At 43.1% G+C, this 21467-nt stretch overlaps 1 protein-coding gene across 2 annotated transcripts in view; it reads left to right on the top strand.

Annotated features, from left to right (window-relative positions):
• Positions 1-21467, top strand: part of UBE4B (ubiquitination factor E4B) — a 117377-nt gene that overhangs the window by 11331 nt on the left and 84579 nt on the right. For both annotated transcript variants that reach the window (XM_081226414.1, XM_081226413.1), the window contains exon 2: positions 18279-18462. In XM_081226414.1, the coding sequence (XP_081082540.1) occupies positions 18279-18462 (184 nt within the window). The remainder of the gene's footprint in view (positions 1-18278; positions 18463-21467) is intronic.

Here is a 21467-nt window from a genome sequence, read left to right as displayed (position 1 = left end):
AGGTGTTTCATTAAAATCGCTTCTCCTATCCTGATATTAATCCCACTGGTGGGAATTGTCTATTCGTTTGGCGTATCTCCTACTGCAGCATAAGCCCTGATTATTCTTGCTTTCACTGTTTTTTATCCATCTCTTAGCACGGGGCTTGACACAGGGTGCCCCACGGTAAATAGTTGCTGAGTTCAAGAATTGACTACAAGGTGTCTTTCCGTGACTCCCAGTTCTTGTGCTGCAGTCGTTTTTTGTTTTGTTTTTGCTGTTGCTACATAAGATTACATTAGTTAGGTTAAGGTAGGCACTAGAAAGAAACCTTATTGTCAGAGCTGTAATTCAGAGTCAGATGTACCTGGGTTTTAGGTGGACCAACCAATTGGATGACCCAGGCAAAGTACTTTCTGCGCCTCAGTTTCCTCACTTGTAAAATGGGGGTCTGCATACCTATCCATGGCATTGTTCTTCATATTAATTGCAGTGATACATAAAGTGCTGAGTGCAGTGCCCTGGCAGAGCATGTAGGGACATATTAGCTCGCATATGTCCCTTCCTGGGACATATTAGCTCTCTTTTCCAGAGTAAGATTAAGTTGTACATGGTTAGAATTTTAGTTGGTGCTCATATAGCACCTAACGAGCCCTTTGCACGTAACAATGCCGAGAGCTTAAAAGGAGGTCTCTTACTTGTTAAGGTAGCAAATAGGCTGAGGCCTGTGTGAAAGGTTGGGTTGGAATCCTCTCCCCCAGCCCCTTAAACTTCCTAAAGTCTCTTCTCACCCAGCTGCCATCTTTTGTGTGAAGCCACAGTGTTATCACTTGCCACACCTCCTCTTCCTTTTTCCTAAAATCTGGGGTGATCAGGTGGCCTGCATGTACTAAGGGGGTGAAGGAAGAGCAAGGAAGTTTGTAAGGAAGGGAACCGTGCAGACAGGAGAAACACACTGCATATCAGGACCAAAACCCAACACACGAGGTGATGCAGTCTGCTCAAGTCAGATGGCGTGTTTTGTCTTCTGAAGGGACTGTCCCCTCCTGCAGGGCTGGGGAAGGGGAATCTGACTGGGAGGACACTGTGTGAACTGCTTACCAGCTGCCGCATCTTTAGCATCATTTGAAAACAGTAGTCAGGCTGGGCAAAGAGGTCTCTTTTGGGTCCTAGTATTGAGACTATCTGGCCTTGACTTAATTAACTTTCTAATTAAACATTGTGGAATGTATTCAGTGCACATTGTTTCTTGGTTCCGTCAGTGTTTGGTATAGAGTCTAGATGTGTAATAGTGTCATGGTAATTAGTTAAATTTTCTGCCTAGATGAGATGGCCCTTTGCTTTTATGGGTCTTTTTGGGAGCTGAACTCCTCGGATTTCCAAACAAATCATCAAGCACATCTGTCATCCGCCAGGCACTCTTCTAGGGTCATATTAGGTCAGGGTCTTTGGTCAGACCTCTGTCTATACTTGTCACCAGGGCTGGCTTCGCGGACATGTGACCTGCAGTCAGAAGTGCCCCACACTTGGTCGAATGCTCTGCTGTTGCTGTCTTGAAATTTTTAATACATTTGAGCAAGAGGCCCTGCATTTTTATTAGGCACCAGGCCCCACAAATTCTGTGGCTGGTCCTGGTTTGTCACTGACTTTTCTCTGTACAGGTGGGTATATGTCTGGGGAGCGTTTGGTTAGAACCAAGCTTATAGAAAACCGTATGAAAGCTCATCAAAGACCGATGTTCAGGTTTTAATGGAAAAAATATTGATATATGTCTGATTCTAATGCCATGTCATTAATAGAATTTCTTGAAATTTTTAACAAGTTTCTACTTATACACAATATTGAATCTTTGGATAACTCACTTAACTTCATGAAATAGATTCACTTTTTTTTTAAATCAATATTTTTACATAGAGGCATTTACTTCCATATTATCTTTTTCATGTTGCGTATCTTATTTCTCCAATCTCAATGAAACCTCTTTTGTATTTTATCAAATACATTGGTCATATTTTTTAGTGTAAACACTTGTTTTCATGAATTATGGATTGTTGTATTTAAAAACTATAACTCGTGTTTTTAAATTTTTAATTAAAAAGTGTTATCCAACAGCTAGTTTTCTATATTATTAGTGCTTATCTGTAAATACTTCTTTGTGCTGGCCAATCAGGTATTATGATTGACCCAAAATAATCATATACAGATTTCTCATTTTCAAAAATAATAAAGTACATTTAATGTTAGAGATGGAAAAATTCTGTATATATGAATGCCCTGGTGGGAAAAACTTATTTCTGAGAGGAAAATGAAAATTTGTGGAAAATTAAAAAATATCTAACAACCTTTATAATCTACTGAGTAGAACTTTTTATGTGTGATTTAATTTACCCATAAAATTATCCTGTTTAGGCTATTGAGGGATATGAACATTTAGAAAAAAGCAGGTAGTAAAGTTGTTTTTTTTTTTGGCCACGCCATGCGCATGCGAGATTTTAGTTCCCCAACCAGGGATCGAACCCGTGTCCCCTGCAGTGGAAGTGCGGAGTCTTAACCACTGGACCGCCAGGGAAGTCCCTTTTATTTTTTTTAAATTAATTAGTTAATTAATTTTAAAAAATTTTGAGGCAAGATGAAGGAAGAATTTTAAATGCTAAAAAGCAATAGCAAAACCCTTTTACCTTACTGTATACAGATATGCCAGAGGAATTTACACTTTGATTTCAGCAGTAATTATTTTGTGGGCCAGTTAAAAAATGTTAACATTCAATCTACACAGAGAAAAAAATGTATAGCCCCTTTGAACTTTGAACATCAGTTATGTAGAGTAGATGTTTAGAGTGTCATTTACGACATTTTTGTTTTAGGATGCTACCGTATGACAGCATATATATGTTTATGTTTGGTGAACATTAATTAATTAATTAGCTTTCCACTTTTATGTTAGTTAACCTTTTAGTTGTGATAAATACAGACCAGGCATCATTTCCGTGGAGTTTCATCACAGAAGTGCCCAGTTTTTTTTTCCTTCAGGGCCAACTTGGGGCAGATGGGTTGGTCATCTGCAAGGGCTTTTGTGTGTTTGTTCTTTTTTACTTTGTATAAATTTCCTCACACTCGAATAGTTTGGTGATTTCTGGTCTAGGGAAATGCGTTAAAGCAGTCTTTTGCCTTGAGATGTTATGATTAGAATGGCTTGTGAGTGGGAGAATTTTAGTGAATGCCAAGTGGAAAATATGCTTGTGAAAGTGTCCCATTAGACACCTCTTAGTCTTTTTTTTTTTTTTTTTTTTTTTTTTGCGGTATGCGGGCCTCTCACTGTTGTGGCCTCTCCCGTTGCGGAGCACAGGCTCCGGACGCACAGGCTCAGCGGCCATGGCTCACAGGCCCAGCTGCTCCGTGGCATGTGGGATCTTCCCGGACCGGGGCACGAACCCGTGTCCCCTGCATCGGCAGGCTGACTCTCAACCACTGCGCCACCAGGGAAGCCCTAGTCTTTTTTTTTTAATGGTAAGTTTTTTTTAAATTAATTTGTTTATTTATTTAATTTTGGCTGTGTTGGGTCTTTGTTGCTGTCTGCGGGCTTTCTCTAGTTGTGGCTCGCAGGAGCTACTCTTTGTTGCGGTGCGCGGGCTTCTCATTGCTGTGGCTTCTCTTGTTGTGGAGCACGGGCTCCAGGCGCGGGCTCAGTAGTTGTGGCTCGCGGGCTCTAGAACGCAGGCTCAATAGTTGTGGTGCACAGGCTTAGTTGCTCCACGGCATGTGGGATCTTCCTGGACCAGGGCTTGAACCCATGTCCTCTGCATTGGCAGGCGGTTCCTCAACCGCTGCGCCACCAGGGAAGTCCCTCTTTGTCTTTCTTGATGTTAATGTGGACAGGTAACAAAGCACATTGACCCGTACTGGAACGAGATGTTTATATGAAAGTATTGCTATTTCTGTTTTTAAAAAGGGCTGAGTGGCATCTGGGATGATGCTTAACCTGTAGGAGGAACTTAAACATTAATGATCCATGTTAGGAAGGAAACCTTTATTCATATCAAAAATATGCTGGACAGGAAATGGCCAGAAGTCAGTGTTTTCTCCCTCTGAAAGAGCCCGCTTTCCCCAACCCTGCTATATAGATCTGCTAGAATATTGGCTTTGGAGTGTTCAGGGTTGGTGTGAACGTAGAACTTTGGTAGAGATTAGAGAAAACACACGAACCCTGCCCCAGAAGAATTTACACTTTTGTTTCAGCAGTAACTATTTTGTGAGTCAATTTAAAAAACTCTTTCCACATAGTTGGGCTTCAGGAAATTCTTTAAAATGTTTAATATTGCCTGTTTCACTCGGTCATTCTTAAGTGACCAGGAACCATTCTGTGAGAGAGTGTCAGAAGTAGCTGCTACTTGGTCTGTAGGCTCATCTCGTCTATTTAAGGGCCACCAGGGAAGCCCTGTAAGAATCATTTTTTCTAAATCAGATCTAGTTAAAATGATCCTACCCTCAGGATGTTTCTCTGCTGTATAATGTTAGGCTCTTGATTCTAGTGGTTTCTCCTAGTTTCACAGTCAGCTAATAGATCCGATGTTTTTCACAGATCTGATGTAGCTGTGCTGTTTATTCATACCGTTTGGGTGAAACAGAGCCCTGAGCCAAAGGAAAACAGCGTCTGAGCCTAAAAGGGAGGTGGACAGAACAAAAGGATGGCGGAAACGTGGAGGCTGAAGCTACAAAAAAACAATGACTGTTTACTGTGTGTCAGGTGGGCGCTTGGCTTGTTCAGCAGATGTCTACCGAGCGCTCTCTGCTGTAGGCGTTGCTGCTTGGGCTGTGGCGGTGAGCACGGTAGGCCAGGTCCCTGCTCTCCTTGTGCGGCGCTGCGGGGAGGTAGGCCACACGCCCATAGAGAGAGACCAGCCCAGGTAATGTGTTGCGTTACCTTTATCTCTGATGACTGTCTCGCAAGATGAGTGATATTTATATCATCACCTGCTGCCAAATGGGGAAACCAAGACCCAGAGAGGTAACACAGCTGGAAATGGGTACAGCTGGGATTTTGACCCAGAGCTGGCCCCAGGAGAGCTCGTCCCGTTGAAGGCTGTGAAGACGGGACCTGGAGCAGCAGTCGCTCACCCACTGCGCTCGGTCTCTTGTTTTACTTCCTCTTCTTTTGCCCCCTTGTTTTACTTTCAAGCGGAATGCTTTTTTTAAAAAATTGCTCTAATATCAAATGTTGATGAAGAGTCTAGAATAAGTATTGTTATAAGCTATTTATTATTTTAATTTGAAGTAATACTATTAATGAATATTTTCAGTGTTACAGGGTGACTCAGGAAAGTACTTTGGATAATCAGGCAGCTATGCCTTTGGTTCTTAGCCCTCTCCCTCTGGCAGAACGTGCTTAGGCACATACCTAACACATACCCAGGGTTCTGCATACTATGGATCAGATGTAGAAAATATTGACATCAGTCATTTTTGTTGGACTTTATAAAACTCCATGTAATGAAAAACCATGTAATCACTGCCTGGCATTGGAGAATTACTAAGGGTCAAACCTTTTTTTCTCCCTGAGACAAAACTGTTTATAGTCTCTTTTCTAATGACAAGAAAATCATTTCTTTGTCATGAGCCAGACTGTGGGGTTGGTCGTTAGACTAGTGACACGTGGGTGTGAGTGCCCTATGGTAAAGCAGCCAGGGTAGTAGAGTTCAAAAGACAGTTAGTTGGAAAATTGTGTATTTTGCCAGTGACTGCTGGAACTTAGCCTGTGTAAGAATTTTGTGCTTTATTTTTGAGAGATGTACTCAACTAGAAAAGTACTCATGGAGGAGGTTGGATAACTTACCTTGTCTGCATTCCTTTCGCAGGGAAGGGAAGGGGAGCCTGGCAGGCAACTGAGTGGAGGTGGGTAAAGACAGGCGCTGGAATAGAGGGGGCACCGGCCCGGGGGTGCTGAACGCAGGACAGCCAGACAGATAGCAAGTGACCATGAAATGGTCATGTCCAAACCAGGACTCTTTCGAGAGGGGAAGGGGCTCTGTTAAAATTAGACAGGAGCACCTGGAGTGCGCTGCTGGGATCCATGGTCCCCCTGCTGTGGGTGACACGTCTGGGCTGGGGAGGCATGTTTGGGAAAAGCACTGATGCTTTAAGGTTTTAATCTGGGAGTCAGTCGTGAGCATGGTCATCATATCCTTTGGAGAGGAAATGCAGTAGAGAAAGCAGGCTTCTTGTAGCTTTGAGTAAACATTGAGTTGGGTGGGTAATCTGGAAAGTGAAGCAGAAAATGATTGGAAGACAGATTGCAGAGGTGACACTACTGGTCCACTGTTGTCTCTCTCTGCTGTGCTTTTGTGTGTCCTGTGGCAGGTTTCAGCTGATTGGAGGGCTTGGTCCTTTATTTGGAGTATGGGATCTGGGCTCGTTGAGCTGTTAAATTCATGTGTTACAACTTAACGGTGCACAGTCACAGGAATGCGACCAGCTGTCTGTTCCTTTCTTCTGATACCTCCCTTTTATGACTTGCCATTAAAGGAAGGGTAGAGAACTGCAGATTCTACAATTAAATAATGTACTTTAGGTTCATTGTATTATGAGGCAAAAATAAAAATAAGAAACAGAAGGTAGAAGCAAAATCTTTGCTCAGAATCTCACCATCCAGGGATACCTGTAAGTTTACATTTTGGTGTATATACTTTCTTCCACTATTTTTTTCTAGGTTAGGTATTTTCCCCCCACAACTAAACCTTCTAACATATGATTTTTTTTTTTGATTTTTGGAAATTGATTTTAGAAATTTTTCTAACCTACCCTCTTCGTTTAAAATTACTTTTTTCTGATTATAAATTCAGTAGTACAGATTCACTGAATTCTGCATGATTCATTGTCGACTTCCATAATCAGGAATAAAGGGAAAAGCAAGAATGACCTGTAAACCTGTTATCCAGAGAGAACCATTGTTAACTTGGTGGGGGGATTGCCCTCCTGGATTTTCTCAGTGTGTATATACTTCGCATACTCTGCTGTTTCCTACCTTTGTACGTCTGCTCTATCTGGCGTCCTCCCTCTTGAACATGACAAGTTTTGATTAATAAAATGTCCAGTTCACTCTGGTTCGAAGAACAAGATGCCACCTCTAGTCCTGCATTCCCCTCTTGCTGTCACTTGATCCCTTGGCTCTACTTTCACAGACTAGGCTCTCACAAGGGTAGCTCTCTTAGCCCCACTCATTTTTCAGTCCCCCCTCCTTTCCTGTGCTTTTTGGGGAGGCTTTTTCCTTCATCTTTCCACTTAGATTGCTCTTGCTAAGACCACCTGATTGACAAACCCCTTGGCACTTTTCAGAATGTGTTATTTAACCTCTCTTTGGATTTTGACCATGGTGACCACTTCTTTTTTTCAAAGTCTCTTCCTTTGGATATCATGGGGATACAGCTTTTCTTGATTTCTCTCTTTCTTTTCTGTCTCCATCACAGACTGCTCTTTCCTGTGTACCTTAAATGATGATGCTTCTCAGGACTCTACTCTCGAATCCCTTCATTCCCTACCTTCAAGGTATATCTGTTGAATGAATGAATGCATGCACGAATGAATACCCTTTTACTGGGCCTTCACTTATTTATTCTCCAGGTACTTATTTAGCGCTCCTGTGGTCCATGCTCGATTCTGCAGCCCTCGGGAGATGGATGTGAACTAGATAGCAAATTTCTGTTCTCGGTACCTAGAATTATCTGCCATGTAAGTGTTGGTACTGATGACTTGCAAGTTCATATCTCCTGCCTGCGATCTGGACCCAGATCTCCAGCTGCCCCAGCCTGGCAGACAGTGAGGGTGCGTGTCTTCTCAGCAGCTATACTTCTACACACGGCTCTGCTTTGGGGTATCACTGGAGGGCCACTGAAACTTGCTTCAGCTCAGTGCTCACCGGGAGTTCTGTTGAGGGCACATGTTTATGGGGGATCGAGTGAAGGATATGCCGCCCATTCATTCCCCGAGAGAGTGATTTTTAATCTGTTCTGAGTCAGGGACCTCTTTACAAATCTTATGAAAACTGGAGATGCTTGTGACCCTCAGGTTTTGAATCCCTGCCCTTAGTACTCTGAAGTCTATCCTAAAATCAAGCCACGCCACAAAGGTGAGGCAAGGCCCTCCTTCCTCATTTGGGCCACTCTAAAATTGATTGCTTTCTCTGAGTCATATTTTGGCATTAGCATCTGCTGATACTGAATATGTGATATGTGTTGTCACTCACATACTGTGTTGGTAAACTACATGCATAATGTGTACTCATCTCGCTTCTGGCTTTATCTGATTTTTTCTGTCATCTTATTTCTGTCCTAGTTTCCTTATCTATCAATATTTGATTTTAATTTAATTAAGTTAAATTAAAAATGTATTTTATGTGTTTTTTTGTTAATCATTTTCGATCCTTGTTAGAACAAGGAAATGATAACCATAAATAAAGCAAATGTCAGCTGCCTGTAGGGCATTTCTGTTTGGATATTCTTACAGGCATCTCATACCCAGTAGTCTAATCATAACTCATCTTCTCTTCTTAAAAACTCCTCCCCTCTGTATTCTCAGTTTTAGGAATTTTACCATCCACTTAGGTATCCTGGCCCGAAATCTAGACTCTCCACCCTTCCTCACATCTCACTTCCAAAATAATGACCGAGTTCTGTTGATTATACACATTAAATATCCCTGGAACTGTTCCTTGCAGCGTCCCCCTTGCCCAGGCTCGCTTTGTCCTGCCTGAGTCCATTCTCTGCATGGTAACTAGAGTGATGTGTTTTAAAAGATAAATCTGACCCAGTGACTCCTTCAAAATCTCTTCCTTGCTGACATGAAAAAGTTCAGCCTTAGGATGGTATTCAGAGCTCACCATGGGCTTGCCCCAGCCTGTCTTTCCTGCCTTGTGTCTTGCTTTGGCCATTCACACGCATCCTTGACAAGCAACCCAGAATTCCTTAAACACTGTGTGTTCTCACAAAACCTCCCCACCTTTGCCAGTGCTCCTCTGTGTCCCTTTGCTTGCTGAGTCCTACCTGTCCTGAGGAAGAAACTCTAGTCAGGTAATGTGCACAGCGTGTTATGTTGTAGAATTTGTATGTTGCTTGATTTTCAAGATTACTCATTGGGCTGATTCAGAAATGACTTACTATAGTTAGCGAAAGTGATTTTGAGTCCTGAAAACCTAATAGTGAAAAAAGCCAGGTGTTATTCTGTGCACAAACTATTGATCATGTCTTTGGGGAACTGAGTATTTATAAACATGTACACAGTAAGTAATACAGCAGCTTATCCAGCTTAAGCAAAAAATGGGATTTATTTTAAGGATACAGGGGTCCTCCTTCTGAACCCAGGGACAGAAAGATAGCTGGGTCACGGGAAAGAACTGGAACCTGGAATCCGAACGCTGCCAGGGCTTCCTTTGTCTTGGGTTTGTGCTTCATTGTAATTGCCCCTTGTACACACTGTGCATTACCTTCCCTCTGTCTCACTGTCTCATACTCATGGGCAAACCTGGCTGCTCCAACTTCATGCCTACTGTGTGCAGCTGAACACAGCTAGAGAAAAGCCAAGCCGGGTGGGCTGGTAGGTGTAATTTTTCTCTCAAGTTTTTTTTCTGAAAATGTTCAAATCTGCAGAAAGATTGATCGAGTCACCTGGATGGATTCATCATGTGTTAGCGTTGCCTTTTTCCGTATTCACTTAGTATGTGTGTGTGTGTGCGTGTAAACATACATACGTAAACATACATGTTGGTTTTGACCGAACTGTTTGAAAGTACAGAGAACCATAAAGCAGAGATGGGGGACAGGAGGTGGCCAGGGAAGGCCGCACTGAGAAGGCCGCATTTGAGCAAAGACCTGAGGAGGGGATGCTGGGCAGTTGTCTTCGAGAGGAGTGTGCTAGGGAGAAAGAGGGGGCAGTACAGGAAGTGGCCCCTAACACCTGGACAGTGTGCGCTGAAGAAGAAAGAGCCTCTGCTGCACTAGACTGTGGTTTTGGTTTGTTGGTTTTTTTTTTTTTTTTTTTTTTGCGGTACGCGGGCCTCTCACTGCTGTGACCTCTCCCGTTGTGGAGCACAGGCTCCGGACGCGCAGGCTCAGCGGCCATGGCTCACGGGCCCAGCCGCTTCGCGGCATGTGGGATCTTCCCGGACCGGGGCACGAACCCGTGTTCCCTGCATCGGCAGGCGGACTCTCAACCACTGCTCCACCAGGGAAGCCCCTAGACTGTTTTATTGTCAAGATATTCCCTGCCCCTTCCTGGCGGAAGGTTATGTTTCTCAGCCCCACTGGCTGCAGGTGTGGCCATGTGACTTGTTTCGGCCAATGAGATGTGAGCAGAGACGAATTGCTCCCTTCTGGGCCGGTACCCAGTGTGCACGCCCCTCTCCCTTTGCCTTGACAAGTGGGAGTGTTCCCTGTAGAGGCTACTTTGTCATCCTGGGTCCTTGGAGGGAGGACGATTTGGAGCAGAGCAGCACTTGCATCTGAATGTTTTCAGGTTTTATGGACATCGTAGGAGATAATAATAGTTTCATTCTCTTCACCAGAAATTGTGTGAAAGGAGAAGGAAGATGGGCAAAAATAGGAATTTATTATGTATCATTGCCATTTTCATTTGCACCAATACCTACTGTAATGTAAATAGACCCAAATGGAATCACAGTGTGTGCCCTTTTGCAACCTGCTTTTTCAATTCAGTTAAAAAAAAATAATGTGGTAAAATACATATAACATAAAAATATACCTTCTTTTAAGAGCAGGAGATATCGAAGTGAATAGGGAACATATTGTTTTCTTTAAAACATAGGGCATGACTGGGCTTCCCTGGTGGCGCAGTGGTTGAGAGTCCGCCTGCCGATGCAGGGGACACGGGTTCGTGCCCCGGTCCGGGAGGATCCCACATGCCGCCGAGCGGCTGGGCCCGTGAGCCATGGCCGCTGAGCCTACGCGTCCGGAGCCTGTGCTCCGCAACGGGAGAGGCCACAACAGTGAGAGGCCCGCGTACCACAAAAAAAAAAAAAGATACGGCATGACTAAGCTCTGTATGTATGTATTATATATGTATGTGTGTATGTGTAACCTCCCTATGAAGTGACAATGGATGCCCCAAACATCCATTATCCAAGGAGAAGAGTTGCACCCTTCTCCTTTGTGTCTTTCTACTCTCATTATATCTTGTGCAGACCTTATTTTGCTGTATCATAATTGATGATTTTCTTCTATGTCTTTCCCCAGTGGATCTGGAAATCCTTAAGGATAGAGCTTATGACCCCATTGTTACTTTTAGTGCCTGCTACCGTGGCTGGTGCAAAGTAGACAAAAAAAACCAACAAAGGACTGAATTTGGGGGCAGGATTATGTTCATAAAGTGTCATTATTTTCCTGTTTTATTTATTGATACTGTATATATTTTAAATAAGAAAATGGAAATATTCTTTGTTTCAGAATACACAGTCATCAAAGAGGGAGTTTACTAATATTCTAATGTTGTTAGAATATAAATACAGTATCTGAAATACCGACATTCTATGCGTAAATTCCTTTATTCGTAACTGATAATGGACAAGCACTGTGTCATCAGGGAGGTAAGGCTGCCTCCATCTGCAAGACGCTGCAGCTTCAGAGGGGGTTTTCTTCTGTAAATGATCAGTGGGGTTTGGGTAAGATTGTACCCTCTGGAGTTAGAGAGGCTACTCTTTGGCTTTCTAGCTGTGTGACCTTGAGCAAGTCACTTAGCCTCTCTGAGTTCAGCTTTCTCATCTGTAAAATGGGAAAATAAATGTACCATCTCTTTGGATTATTAGCTAAGTTTATATACGTGAAGCCCTTAGAACCAGCATTTGAGACGTGATAAGGGTTTGGTAAGTGTTAATCATATTAATGTTAATTATTCTTTTGTCTTAGAGTTTGCAGCAGCCTCCCAAAGTAACAATAATTGTCAGTGACTAACCTAGAAAACTTTATTATCTGAGTGCCGTATTCACTTCCTCTTTGCAGGAGAGGAGATTATAGGATTGTATTGAGAAGTAAGGAGATATTTACTTGTGTTCAGTTGAAACCTTTGACCTAAATTCTTAAGTCACTTCTTGCTGTAATGTTAGGATTTAAAGAAAAAACATTTTTTCATATTTTTGGCCTCATGTATATAGGGTGACAGTGATAGAATGAGTTTAATATATTCTTTTTAAATGGGGGGAATTTAAGTGACAAGACTTTTGGAGCTTTAAGTGAAAATTAATTTAAAATTGTGAATTTTAAAAAGGAAACTTGTGAATTTTAGATCTCAGAGCTGTGGTGTTCAGATTTGAATGTATTTACTTTGACATATATTGTTGGGCTTAGATATAGGCATATTGTGAAATTGTCATGGCATTTTATAACTTTTAGATGTGACCAGCTATTAAAAAAGAAAATAAAACCTACAATAATAATCAAAACAGGAGATATCTCTAGAAGGACACCATCCCAAAGAGTAAATATTTGAAAATGTTTTTCTTTATGTTAGAATTTAATATTTTAGAATTTAATAATTTGGAAAAGTAAGATGCTTTTGTAGAATGACTGTTTACTAAATTTAAAACAATGCCTTTTGGATTTATTTTTCCCCACACAAACGCTAAAAATAGGAGGATCAGTTTGGCCCATCCTGTCTTAGCTTCTGCCTCGTGTCACCACAGTGGCCCTTGCTGTTTTGAACAGAGGCTGTTTTGAATCTATTTTTAGTTAGTCAGAAACGTGAGGGTAGGAAATGCTGCATCAAGATAAAACAGTTCCAGGGAAACCTCTATTTTATTTATTTTTTATCCTTTTAAAATTCTATTATTATTATTTTTTTGGCTGTGCCGTGTGGCTTGAAGGATCTTAGTTCCCCGACCAAGGATTGAACCTGTGCCCCCTGCAGTGGAACCCAGGCCCACAGCAGTGAAAGCACTGAGTCCTAACCACTGGACCGTCAGGGAATTCCCGAGAAACCCCTATTTTAATGTCGTTTATGAAATAAGAACTGAAACAGTCAAGACAAGAAAAACTCTAGGAATGAGATTTCATGATCAGTATGTTTGGTTTTGAGTTGTGGTTAGGACGTAAGTTGAGGAATTGGAAGTTCCTTTTTTATGCTCTTGGTTTTTTACTCTCTGTGACATCTAGGAAGACAGTTCTTTAAAAAAGGACTTCCGCTTAACTTAAAAGACATTCTACCGGTCTTACCTGCTTATGTATAGAGTAGGCAAAGAGAAAGACGTTTAATAATACTTTGGTGTGTTGGGACTATTTTTAGGTTGTGTCTCATACGTTCTGCTTGTGATGAAAGTGAGGTCACGTCTCTTAATAGTCAAATTAATTAGGTAGGCCTTCATACCTGCGATTGCTCAAAGCCATTCTCTTGGGAGTCTCCAGTCCAGAAATTCCCAGGGTCCTCAGGCTGCTAGGCCAGTTCAGAGCCACCACCATGGTGGAAAGTGGTCAGTCCATTGAAGGGCACTGTCTTCTACTGAGAGCGTTGCAGCGGGGCCCCCAGAGCACTGCCCAATCCATGGCTGTTTCTTCCCTTCCCAGCAGGTTTTTAAGATGGGGGGTCAGGACAGGTTCTGCCAGTCTCCTCCTACCAGCGCATGTTATGCGTAGACCTGTCTCTTTTCCTTACTCCACTCTTCCATCTCCCTTCCTGGTCCACAGTATATTTTACAAAGTCTTGATTCTTATTCTTTTTTTTAAACCTGTGTTTGTGGAGTGGTGGTGGGGAGGGATTGGGGAATCGCAGCACGGTGGAAATCTTTCTTCTTGGAAAATTTCCTTCAAGCCCATATTGCAGTGAGTCAGGACATTTATTCTATGTTTATATCACTGAGGAGGACATCTGAATGTAACATCTCAGGCTGAACTTGGCACCCAGATTTAAAGTGGCTTCATATTTTTTTCAAAAGCAATGTGTGTGCTTTTTCAAAGGTAATATTATCATTCCCTAAACAGTAAATTTTATGTGCAATGCATTTTCTGATAGTTTTCATTTATTCTTTAATTCATTCAGCACATATTTAAAGAGCACTTACTATGTGCCAGGCACTCTTCTAGGCACGGATGAGCCATCAGAGAAAAAACCGAGAAAAGCCCGGGCCTGAAGAAACTTAGAGTAGGGGGATGGTGAACACGCAATACACAAAGGAACATCACAGGGCTTTCCTGGTGGCACACTGGTTAAGAATCCGCCTTCCAGTGCAGGGGGCACGAGTTCGAACCCTGGTCCAGGAAGATCCCACATGACGCGGAGCAACTAAGCCCGTGCGCCACGACTACTGAGCCTGCGCTCTAGAGCCCGTGAGCCACAACTACTGAGCCCACGTGTCACAACTACTGAAGCCCACGTGCCTAGAGCCCGTGCTCCGCAAAAAGAGAAGTCACCGCAATGAAAAGCCCGCGTGCCTCAACGAAGAGTAGCCCTCGCTCACTGCAACTAGAGAAAGCCCAGCAACGCACAGCAATGAAGACCCAATGCAGCTAAAAAATTAATTAATTAATTAATTAAAAAAAAAAAGAAACATCACATACGTAGTAGGTCAGGTAAGAGCCGTGAACATAAAATGAATTAGAGAACAGGGCAAAGTGGTAGTTTTCTCACAATTCTCTGAGGAAGGCACTGTTTATCCCCACTGTGCAGATTCGGAACTGGAAGCCCAGAGAGGTCAGGCGACTTGTCTTGAGCCCCCCTAGGTAGTGAGTTAGTAGTAAAGGTTGCATTTGAATTTCAAGTCAAGCACGGGCTCTTAAGTTTAACTGCCTCTAAAGTAATGAAACTTAACTTCTAGCAAATCCCCAAATGCTGGTTTCCTTGAAAATTTAAAAGTCTCTTCTGTTGTACTGGTGTGTCTACACAAACACGTTTTAAAATGAAAATACTGCCTTAATTTCAGTATCAGGTAGTAAGCACAGTGTTTGTGTAAGGTATTTTAATTTACACTAAATTTAAAAAAATGGAGAATCCTCATAAAGACTGTAGCATTTCCAGTGGGCCTTGAGGGATAAGTAGGATTTATTTTTAAAAATTATATCCTATTTGGGGCTTCCCTGGTGGCGCAGTGGTTGAGAGTCCGCTTGCCGATGCAGGGGACACGGGTTCGTGCCCCGGTCCGGGAAGATCCCACATGCCACGGAGCGGCTGGGCCCGTGAGCAGTGGCCGCTGAGCCTGCGCGTACGGGGCCTGTGCTCCACAACGGGAGAGGCCACAACAGTGAGAGGCCCGCGTACAGAAGAAAAAAAAAAAAAAAAAAATATATATATATATATATATATATATATATATATATATCTCCTATTTGAAACGTGTAAAAGACTATATTTAACATATAAGTTATGAAGAGTAATATGAACACCCATGAACTCACTACGCATAGTTGTAAGTATACAACCCAATGAATTGTCACAGGGTGGACACACCTGTGAAACTAGCATCTCATTAAAAAAGACAAAAAGACCATTACCAGCTCCCGAGATGCCCGCTCATGCCTCCCCCAGCCATCCTCCCTGTACCCCCGCACCTCCTGCCAAAGGTAACCACTATCCTGACTAATGTTACAGTTCAGTTTTTCTTGTTTTTGAAATTTATCAAAATGGAATCATGCAGTCTTTGCTTTTTCATGCCTAGCTTTTCTTTTTATTTATTTATTTATTTTATTCATTTATTTTTGGCTGTGTTAGGTCTTCGTTGCTGTGCACAGGCTCTCTCTAGTTGCGGCGAGCGGGGGCTACTCTTCCTTGCGGTGCTTGGGCTTCTCATTGTGGTGGCTCCTCTTGTTGTGGAGCACAGGCTCTAGGCACACGGGCTTCAGTACTTGTGGTGCGCAGGCTTCAGTAGTTGTGGCTCGTGGGCTCAGTAGTTGTGGCACATGGGCTTAGTTGCTCTGCAGCATGTGGGATCTTCCCAGACCAGGGCTCGAACCCGTGTCGCCTGCATTGACAGGCGGATTCGTCACCACTGCGCCACCAGGGAAGCCTCGTGATTTGTGTTTTTAAAGAATTACTGTGATTGCTGTGTGGAGAATGGGTTGCAGAGGAATCTAGGTGATACATGCTTTCTTATCATTTAGGATTTTATTCTATACTTAGATTAAAAAAAAATCTCCCTAGCTCTTGGCAACCACCATTCTACTTTCTGCCTCTATGAATTTGACTAGTCTAGGTGCCTCATGTAAGTGGAATCATACAGTATTTGTCTTTTTTGTGACTGCCTTATTTCACTTAGCATAAAGTGCTTGGGGCTCATCGTGTTGCAGTCAGAATTTCCTTTTTAAGGTTGAATAATATTCCATTTATGTTTAGAGCACATTTTATTTATCTATTAATAGACTTTTGGAAATAATTTTACTATGAACATGGGTAAACAAATACATGTTTGAGTCCCTGCTTTCAGGTCTTTTGGGTATATACCTATGAATGGAATTACTGGATCATATGGTAATTCTATGTTTAATTTCTTAAGGAATTGCCATACTGTTTTCCATAGTGGCTGCACCATTTTACATTCCCAACAACAGTGTACAGGGGTTCCGGTTTCTCTACACCCTTGCTAATAGTTGGTATTTTATGGGTTTTTGTTTGTTTTTTTGATAGTAGCCATCCTAGTGGGTGTGAGGTATTAGCTTATTGTGGTTTTGATGTGCATTTCAGAAATCTAAAGCTTTGAAAATGTTTGAAGAAAGGCGGATGGGGCCTCTGCCCTCACCAGGCCAGAGTGGACCCAGGTGTATCCATTAGGAAGCTTTTGCAGAGGTCCTGGTGAGAGAGGGTGGTGGCGGAGGCGCTGAGCGGGGAAGGTGGACTCCAGCAGAAGGAACAGGACTTGGTGGTAAATTGTCTGTGTTTGAGGCGGTGAAGGGCAGCAGAGAAGCTGGGAACACAGACCCTGGGTCTCTGGCTTGATAATTGCATTGGGAACAGGTTGGGGGTGGTGTTTCTGGTCCATCCCCCCCCCCACCCACCCACCCAGTGAAGTATTCCTGAGCGAACTTCGTTAGCTTCTTTCAGTGAGGGTTTTTTTTTTTTAAGACACATATTCTTTTATTTCTGTTAAACTGAATATACAATTATTGTGCCCTAGGCAGCCAACTTTTACTTATAACTACAATTTAATTTCGCGTTAACAAAACACAGACAGTGAAAAGACAACTTTGTGTAGATCTAATCACAATAGTAAATAATTTATACAAGTTTTTTTTTGTGACCAAACAACTTCAGGATTTTGTATAAATTCATCGATAGATGTGTTTACAGCAGGGGCACAGGGAGGGGCTTCCGAACGTTGGGGTCAAGAATCAGGATGTTCTTGTTGTCTGAACAATAGAAGGAGCAGATTTCCAACAATGTTAGGATGGCAAATAGATTCTTAGTTCAGCTGAGGTCTGTCCCCATTAGCATTTGTCGTAATTTAACTTTTTCATCTAACTTATTCATAATGGAAAGGGTGTGAGCAACCTAGTTGGTTTGCTTCTTTGATGCCTACTTAGAGCCAGAAGCCTTATCGTAATTGTCGCGTATGCCCACTGCCTGGGAGGGCCAGTGCTCAAGAGTTTTTTGCCTGGTTATGAATTAATGACTATCAAAATGTGGGGAAACCATTTCTGTGATCCACCAGGATTTTGTGGTACATATTTGTAATCACTTGATAACTCTGAGATGTCATTATAAGGAAGAAGTTGTTGATTATGTTTTTATTGAAATTAAGTAAGAAAAATCTAATCATTTTGTTCTTGAAAGGGAGAGTAAAATTTGTCCTAGTATAACTTTTGTTACTTTCACTGTTTCAGTGACTTATATTTATTTCATATCCTACCTATTAATATGACCAAATTTATGTAGTTTTATTACAATAACAACAAGCTTTAGTGTGTTTAAAAGTGTTGTATGCTTATTATAAATTCACAGTGTCACTCAAGAAGGTTCAATAAACAGAGGTGGTAAGGTGATGACGATGCAGGTTTTGGGGACTTCCCTGGCGGTCCAGTGGTTAGGACTCCGAGCTCTCACTGCCGAGGGCCTGGGTTCAGTCCCTGATCGGGGAACTAAGATCCCACAAGCTGTGTGGTGTGGCCAAAAAAAAAAAAAGATTCAGTTTTTAAAATGTGAGGTGGTAGCTTATAAAACTACTGGTACACAGTTATCACTTGTCTCGAATGAGTGCTTTTTTCTCAAGGCGTATTTAGTTGTCAAGCTCTAGTATGCTTATTGGTAACATTTACGTTTTTGTTCTTTGGCGGAATTGTGTTTCTGCTGTTCAGTTATAAAATGCCCTTTCGCTCTCATTGTAGATCCGACGGAGGCGCCTGGCACGACTTGCTGGTGGACAGACCTCCCAGCCAAACACCCCGCTCACCTCTCCCCAGAGGGAGAGCCCTCCGGGGCCTCCTGTAGCAGCCTCAGCCCCAGGCCCGTCCCAGAGTCTTGGTCTCAATGTCCACATGACCCCAGCTACCTCCCCCATAGGTGCATCAGGTAAGCCTTGCCTTCACACCTGGGACACATTTATAGTTCCCACAACTGTAAGCTTGCTCTTACGCTTACAGTTGTGATGTTTCCACAACAACATAAAATGAATTGAACAACTGCTGAATTGAACAGCAACTGTTTAAAATCCTGCAAGCAGTAGTTTAAAGATTAAGATCATTAGAGTGTGTTTTGTTCATGTCTATTCATTTTGATAGTGATCTGTTGAAGCTACTTGTTTTCCTTTCTATAGCTTTCATCTTTTTTTTTCAAACAGGGTCAGGTCTTTATCTCTGATGGCAAGGAGATTAAGACTAAATTTGCTTCTGCTGATTTCATGAGTTTGGTTGATGCTTTTTTTTTAAGATAAAATAATCTGAATATGCAAGATTGAACTAATGGTCAAAATGACCATCAGTCATTTTGGGGCATCCCTGGTGGTGCAGTGGTTGAGAGTCTGCCTGCCGATGCAGGGGACGCGGGTTCGTGCCCCGGTCCGGGAGGATCCCACATGCCGCAGAGCGGCTGGGCCCGTGAGCCATGGCCGCTGAGCCTGCGCGTCCGGAGCCTGTGCTCCGCAGCGGGAGGGGCCACAGCAGTGAGAGGCCCGCGTACCGCAAAAAAAAAAAAAAAAAAAAAAGACAAGCCTCTGATTATGGATCTCCTTGTCTTCATTCTACATTGCCATAGAACTCTCTAAAATTTCAGGGTATGAAAGTTCACCTGATGTGATGTTTTCTATCTGTCTCATTGACAATTGTTTAACTATCGTAAAGGTTTATTTCTTTATAATTAATGAGCTCACAGTTGATATCCAGGACTGTCTTTGGTGGGAAATGCTGATAATGACTCACACTGTATGTTTGAAAATACCTGTCTTTTCACTAAGTGAACTTTTCTCTCAAACATAATCATTATTACCATTATAATTATTTTAATAATTACGATTTTAATTAGGGAAAAGCAGATGCTAAGAGACCTGCGTTGATCATCATATCACCTGATAATGAAATATATGATTGTCAGCTCTGCAGTCATTTAATGCACTCTCCCTTTGTCACCTCGGAATAATCTGTCTTCATGGTCTAGGATAACTTGTCAATTTAAAGTATCTGCAGAGTTTCTGTTACTGTAACTCTCATTAGGCATCATTGTAGGCTTCTCCCCATGCAAATGTAAATGCGTCTACGTAAATCTGTTAATTATAAAAGTGAGAGAGATTCAGGCCAAATCACCAATTAGTAGTAAACTACGCCTGTGCCTGAAATGTTTCCTGTGTACACTGCTTGGAGAAGGCGTGATGGTCTCTAACAGGACATGGGCTCAGGATTCCAACCGTGTTTCCTTCTTTTCCTTGGAAGCTGTGCTACCAACAGCACTGCTTGTCTCACCGTGATCAGACCCCACCCAGGATGCTGGAAACTGTCCAGGGAAGATATAGTGTCAAGGGGAGGGGCTTAAAATTTCACTGCGTCAGCAAAGGTCAGGCAGGAGACCCAGAACTCTGCCTGCTCCTGGCAAGCTCCTCCACCCTCCCAGCCACAGCACGGCGTCTCTTTGGGACCACCAGGAAGAATCTCGGCGTGCCCCTTATGCCCGCTCACGTCAGCCACCTGGTCTCCCATGTCCTCATCCCTCATCTCACAGTCTCTAATCATTACACGGTTTGTTACATGTACCTTTCCCACCCCACCTCCCCACCTCCCCACCTCCTCAAATTCTGAAATCCCCCTGCTCAGTCACCAGCAGAATTCTGCTCTGTGCACATCCCTTCCCCTTGGTGCTCTCACTGGATCTGTGCTCTTCCTCTGTCACATTCTCATTTCTTCTAGACCATTCTTCCTCCACCCCAAAAACACATGGGATTCAATCTCGTGTCCCCAGACGGTATTCCCCACTCCTCTAGCTTGTCGTGGCTTATCCTCTGACCACCCCCCCACAGTTCTGTCCACTGTCTGTCTCTCCAATACCATTTCTGTCTTAATTCATGATGGTTTCAGTAGCCACATAGACGACGCTTCCAGCGCTCCGACCTCTCCGTTTCTTGAGCTCCTCTCCTTCAGCGACCTTTGCTTCCACCTGACTCCACCCACTCACTGCCATGGTCAGACTCTAGATCTTGCATTGTCAGTGATTTTCTGATCACCACCTTCAGCTTTCTAGCTCACCCCTCTGTGCCCAAATCCTGAGGGTCCCCTCGGGGCTGCAGTCCACTGACCCATCACTTGCTTTGCTTTTTCCTCCCCTCGTGTTCTCACTTCCCTCCTCACCCTGTGGAACTGCCATCGTCAGACACTACTACCACTCCCTCTCTGGCCTCTCTCTCGCTTTGTCTTACTCACTTGGTTAAACCACAGTCCTCGTTTTAAATCCCATTCCCCTCCTATTCTTGGTCTCTTGCTGTGGAATAAGGCTAGAGAAAAACAATACTAGCTGTCTCATTTCAGACTTGTGATCACAAACTCAAGTGGACCCTGAATAGTAGCAGGTAGTTATACCGTGTTTCCTGGTTCACTCTCCCACAGTCTATATCATACCTTCTCTTCCAATCTGTGGCACCTCATTCTCCATGTACACTCTCACCTGGTGGCCTGCCTGCCTATTTCGTGGAGAAAACAGATGCAGGCAGAAGGGAACTTACCTCCTTAAGCTTCGATCATGCCTCCACCCACCTACTCGAATGTGTGGCCAGTTCTTGTTGGGCTTGAACTGTCCCTGCCCTGACTGCAGGCTGCACCGCGGATCCCATCTCCTCTCACCTACCCACAGCCGTTGTTCCAGCAGTTCCTGTCTCTCTCCTGCTTCATCTGGTTTTCCATCTCAAGTGGAAACCTTTTATTTTTTCTTTTAACAGCCATTGTACATGCAGTTCCTTCTCCCCTCTTGGGAGTAAGTAGAAAGGAACTCTCTTGATCTCATATACTCTGCCAGCTTCCACCCCACATCTCTGCACCCCTTCACGACAGAACTTCTGGAAAGAGTTGCCTGTCCTCAGTCTCCTCCTTCTGTCCTTG

This window comes from Mesoplodon bidens (genome assembly GCF_964165515.1).
Source record: "Mesoplodon bidens genome assembly, chromosome: 2".
In the NCBI taxonomy this organism is placed as follows: domain Eukaryota; kingdom Metazoa; phylum Chordata; class Mammalia; order Artiodactyla; family Ziphiidae; genus Mesoplodon; species Mesoplodon bidens.
Note: the sequence above shows the minus strand (reverse complement) of the source record. Positions and strands in the feature narration are given on the sequence as shown.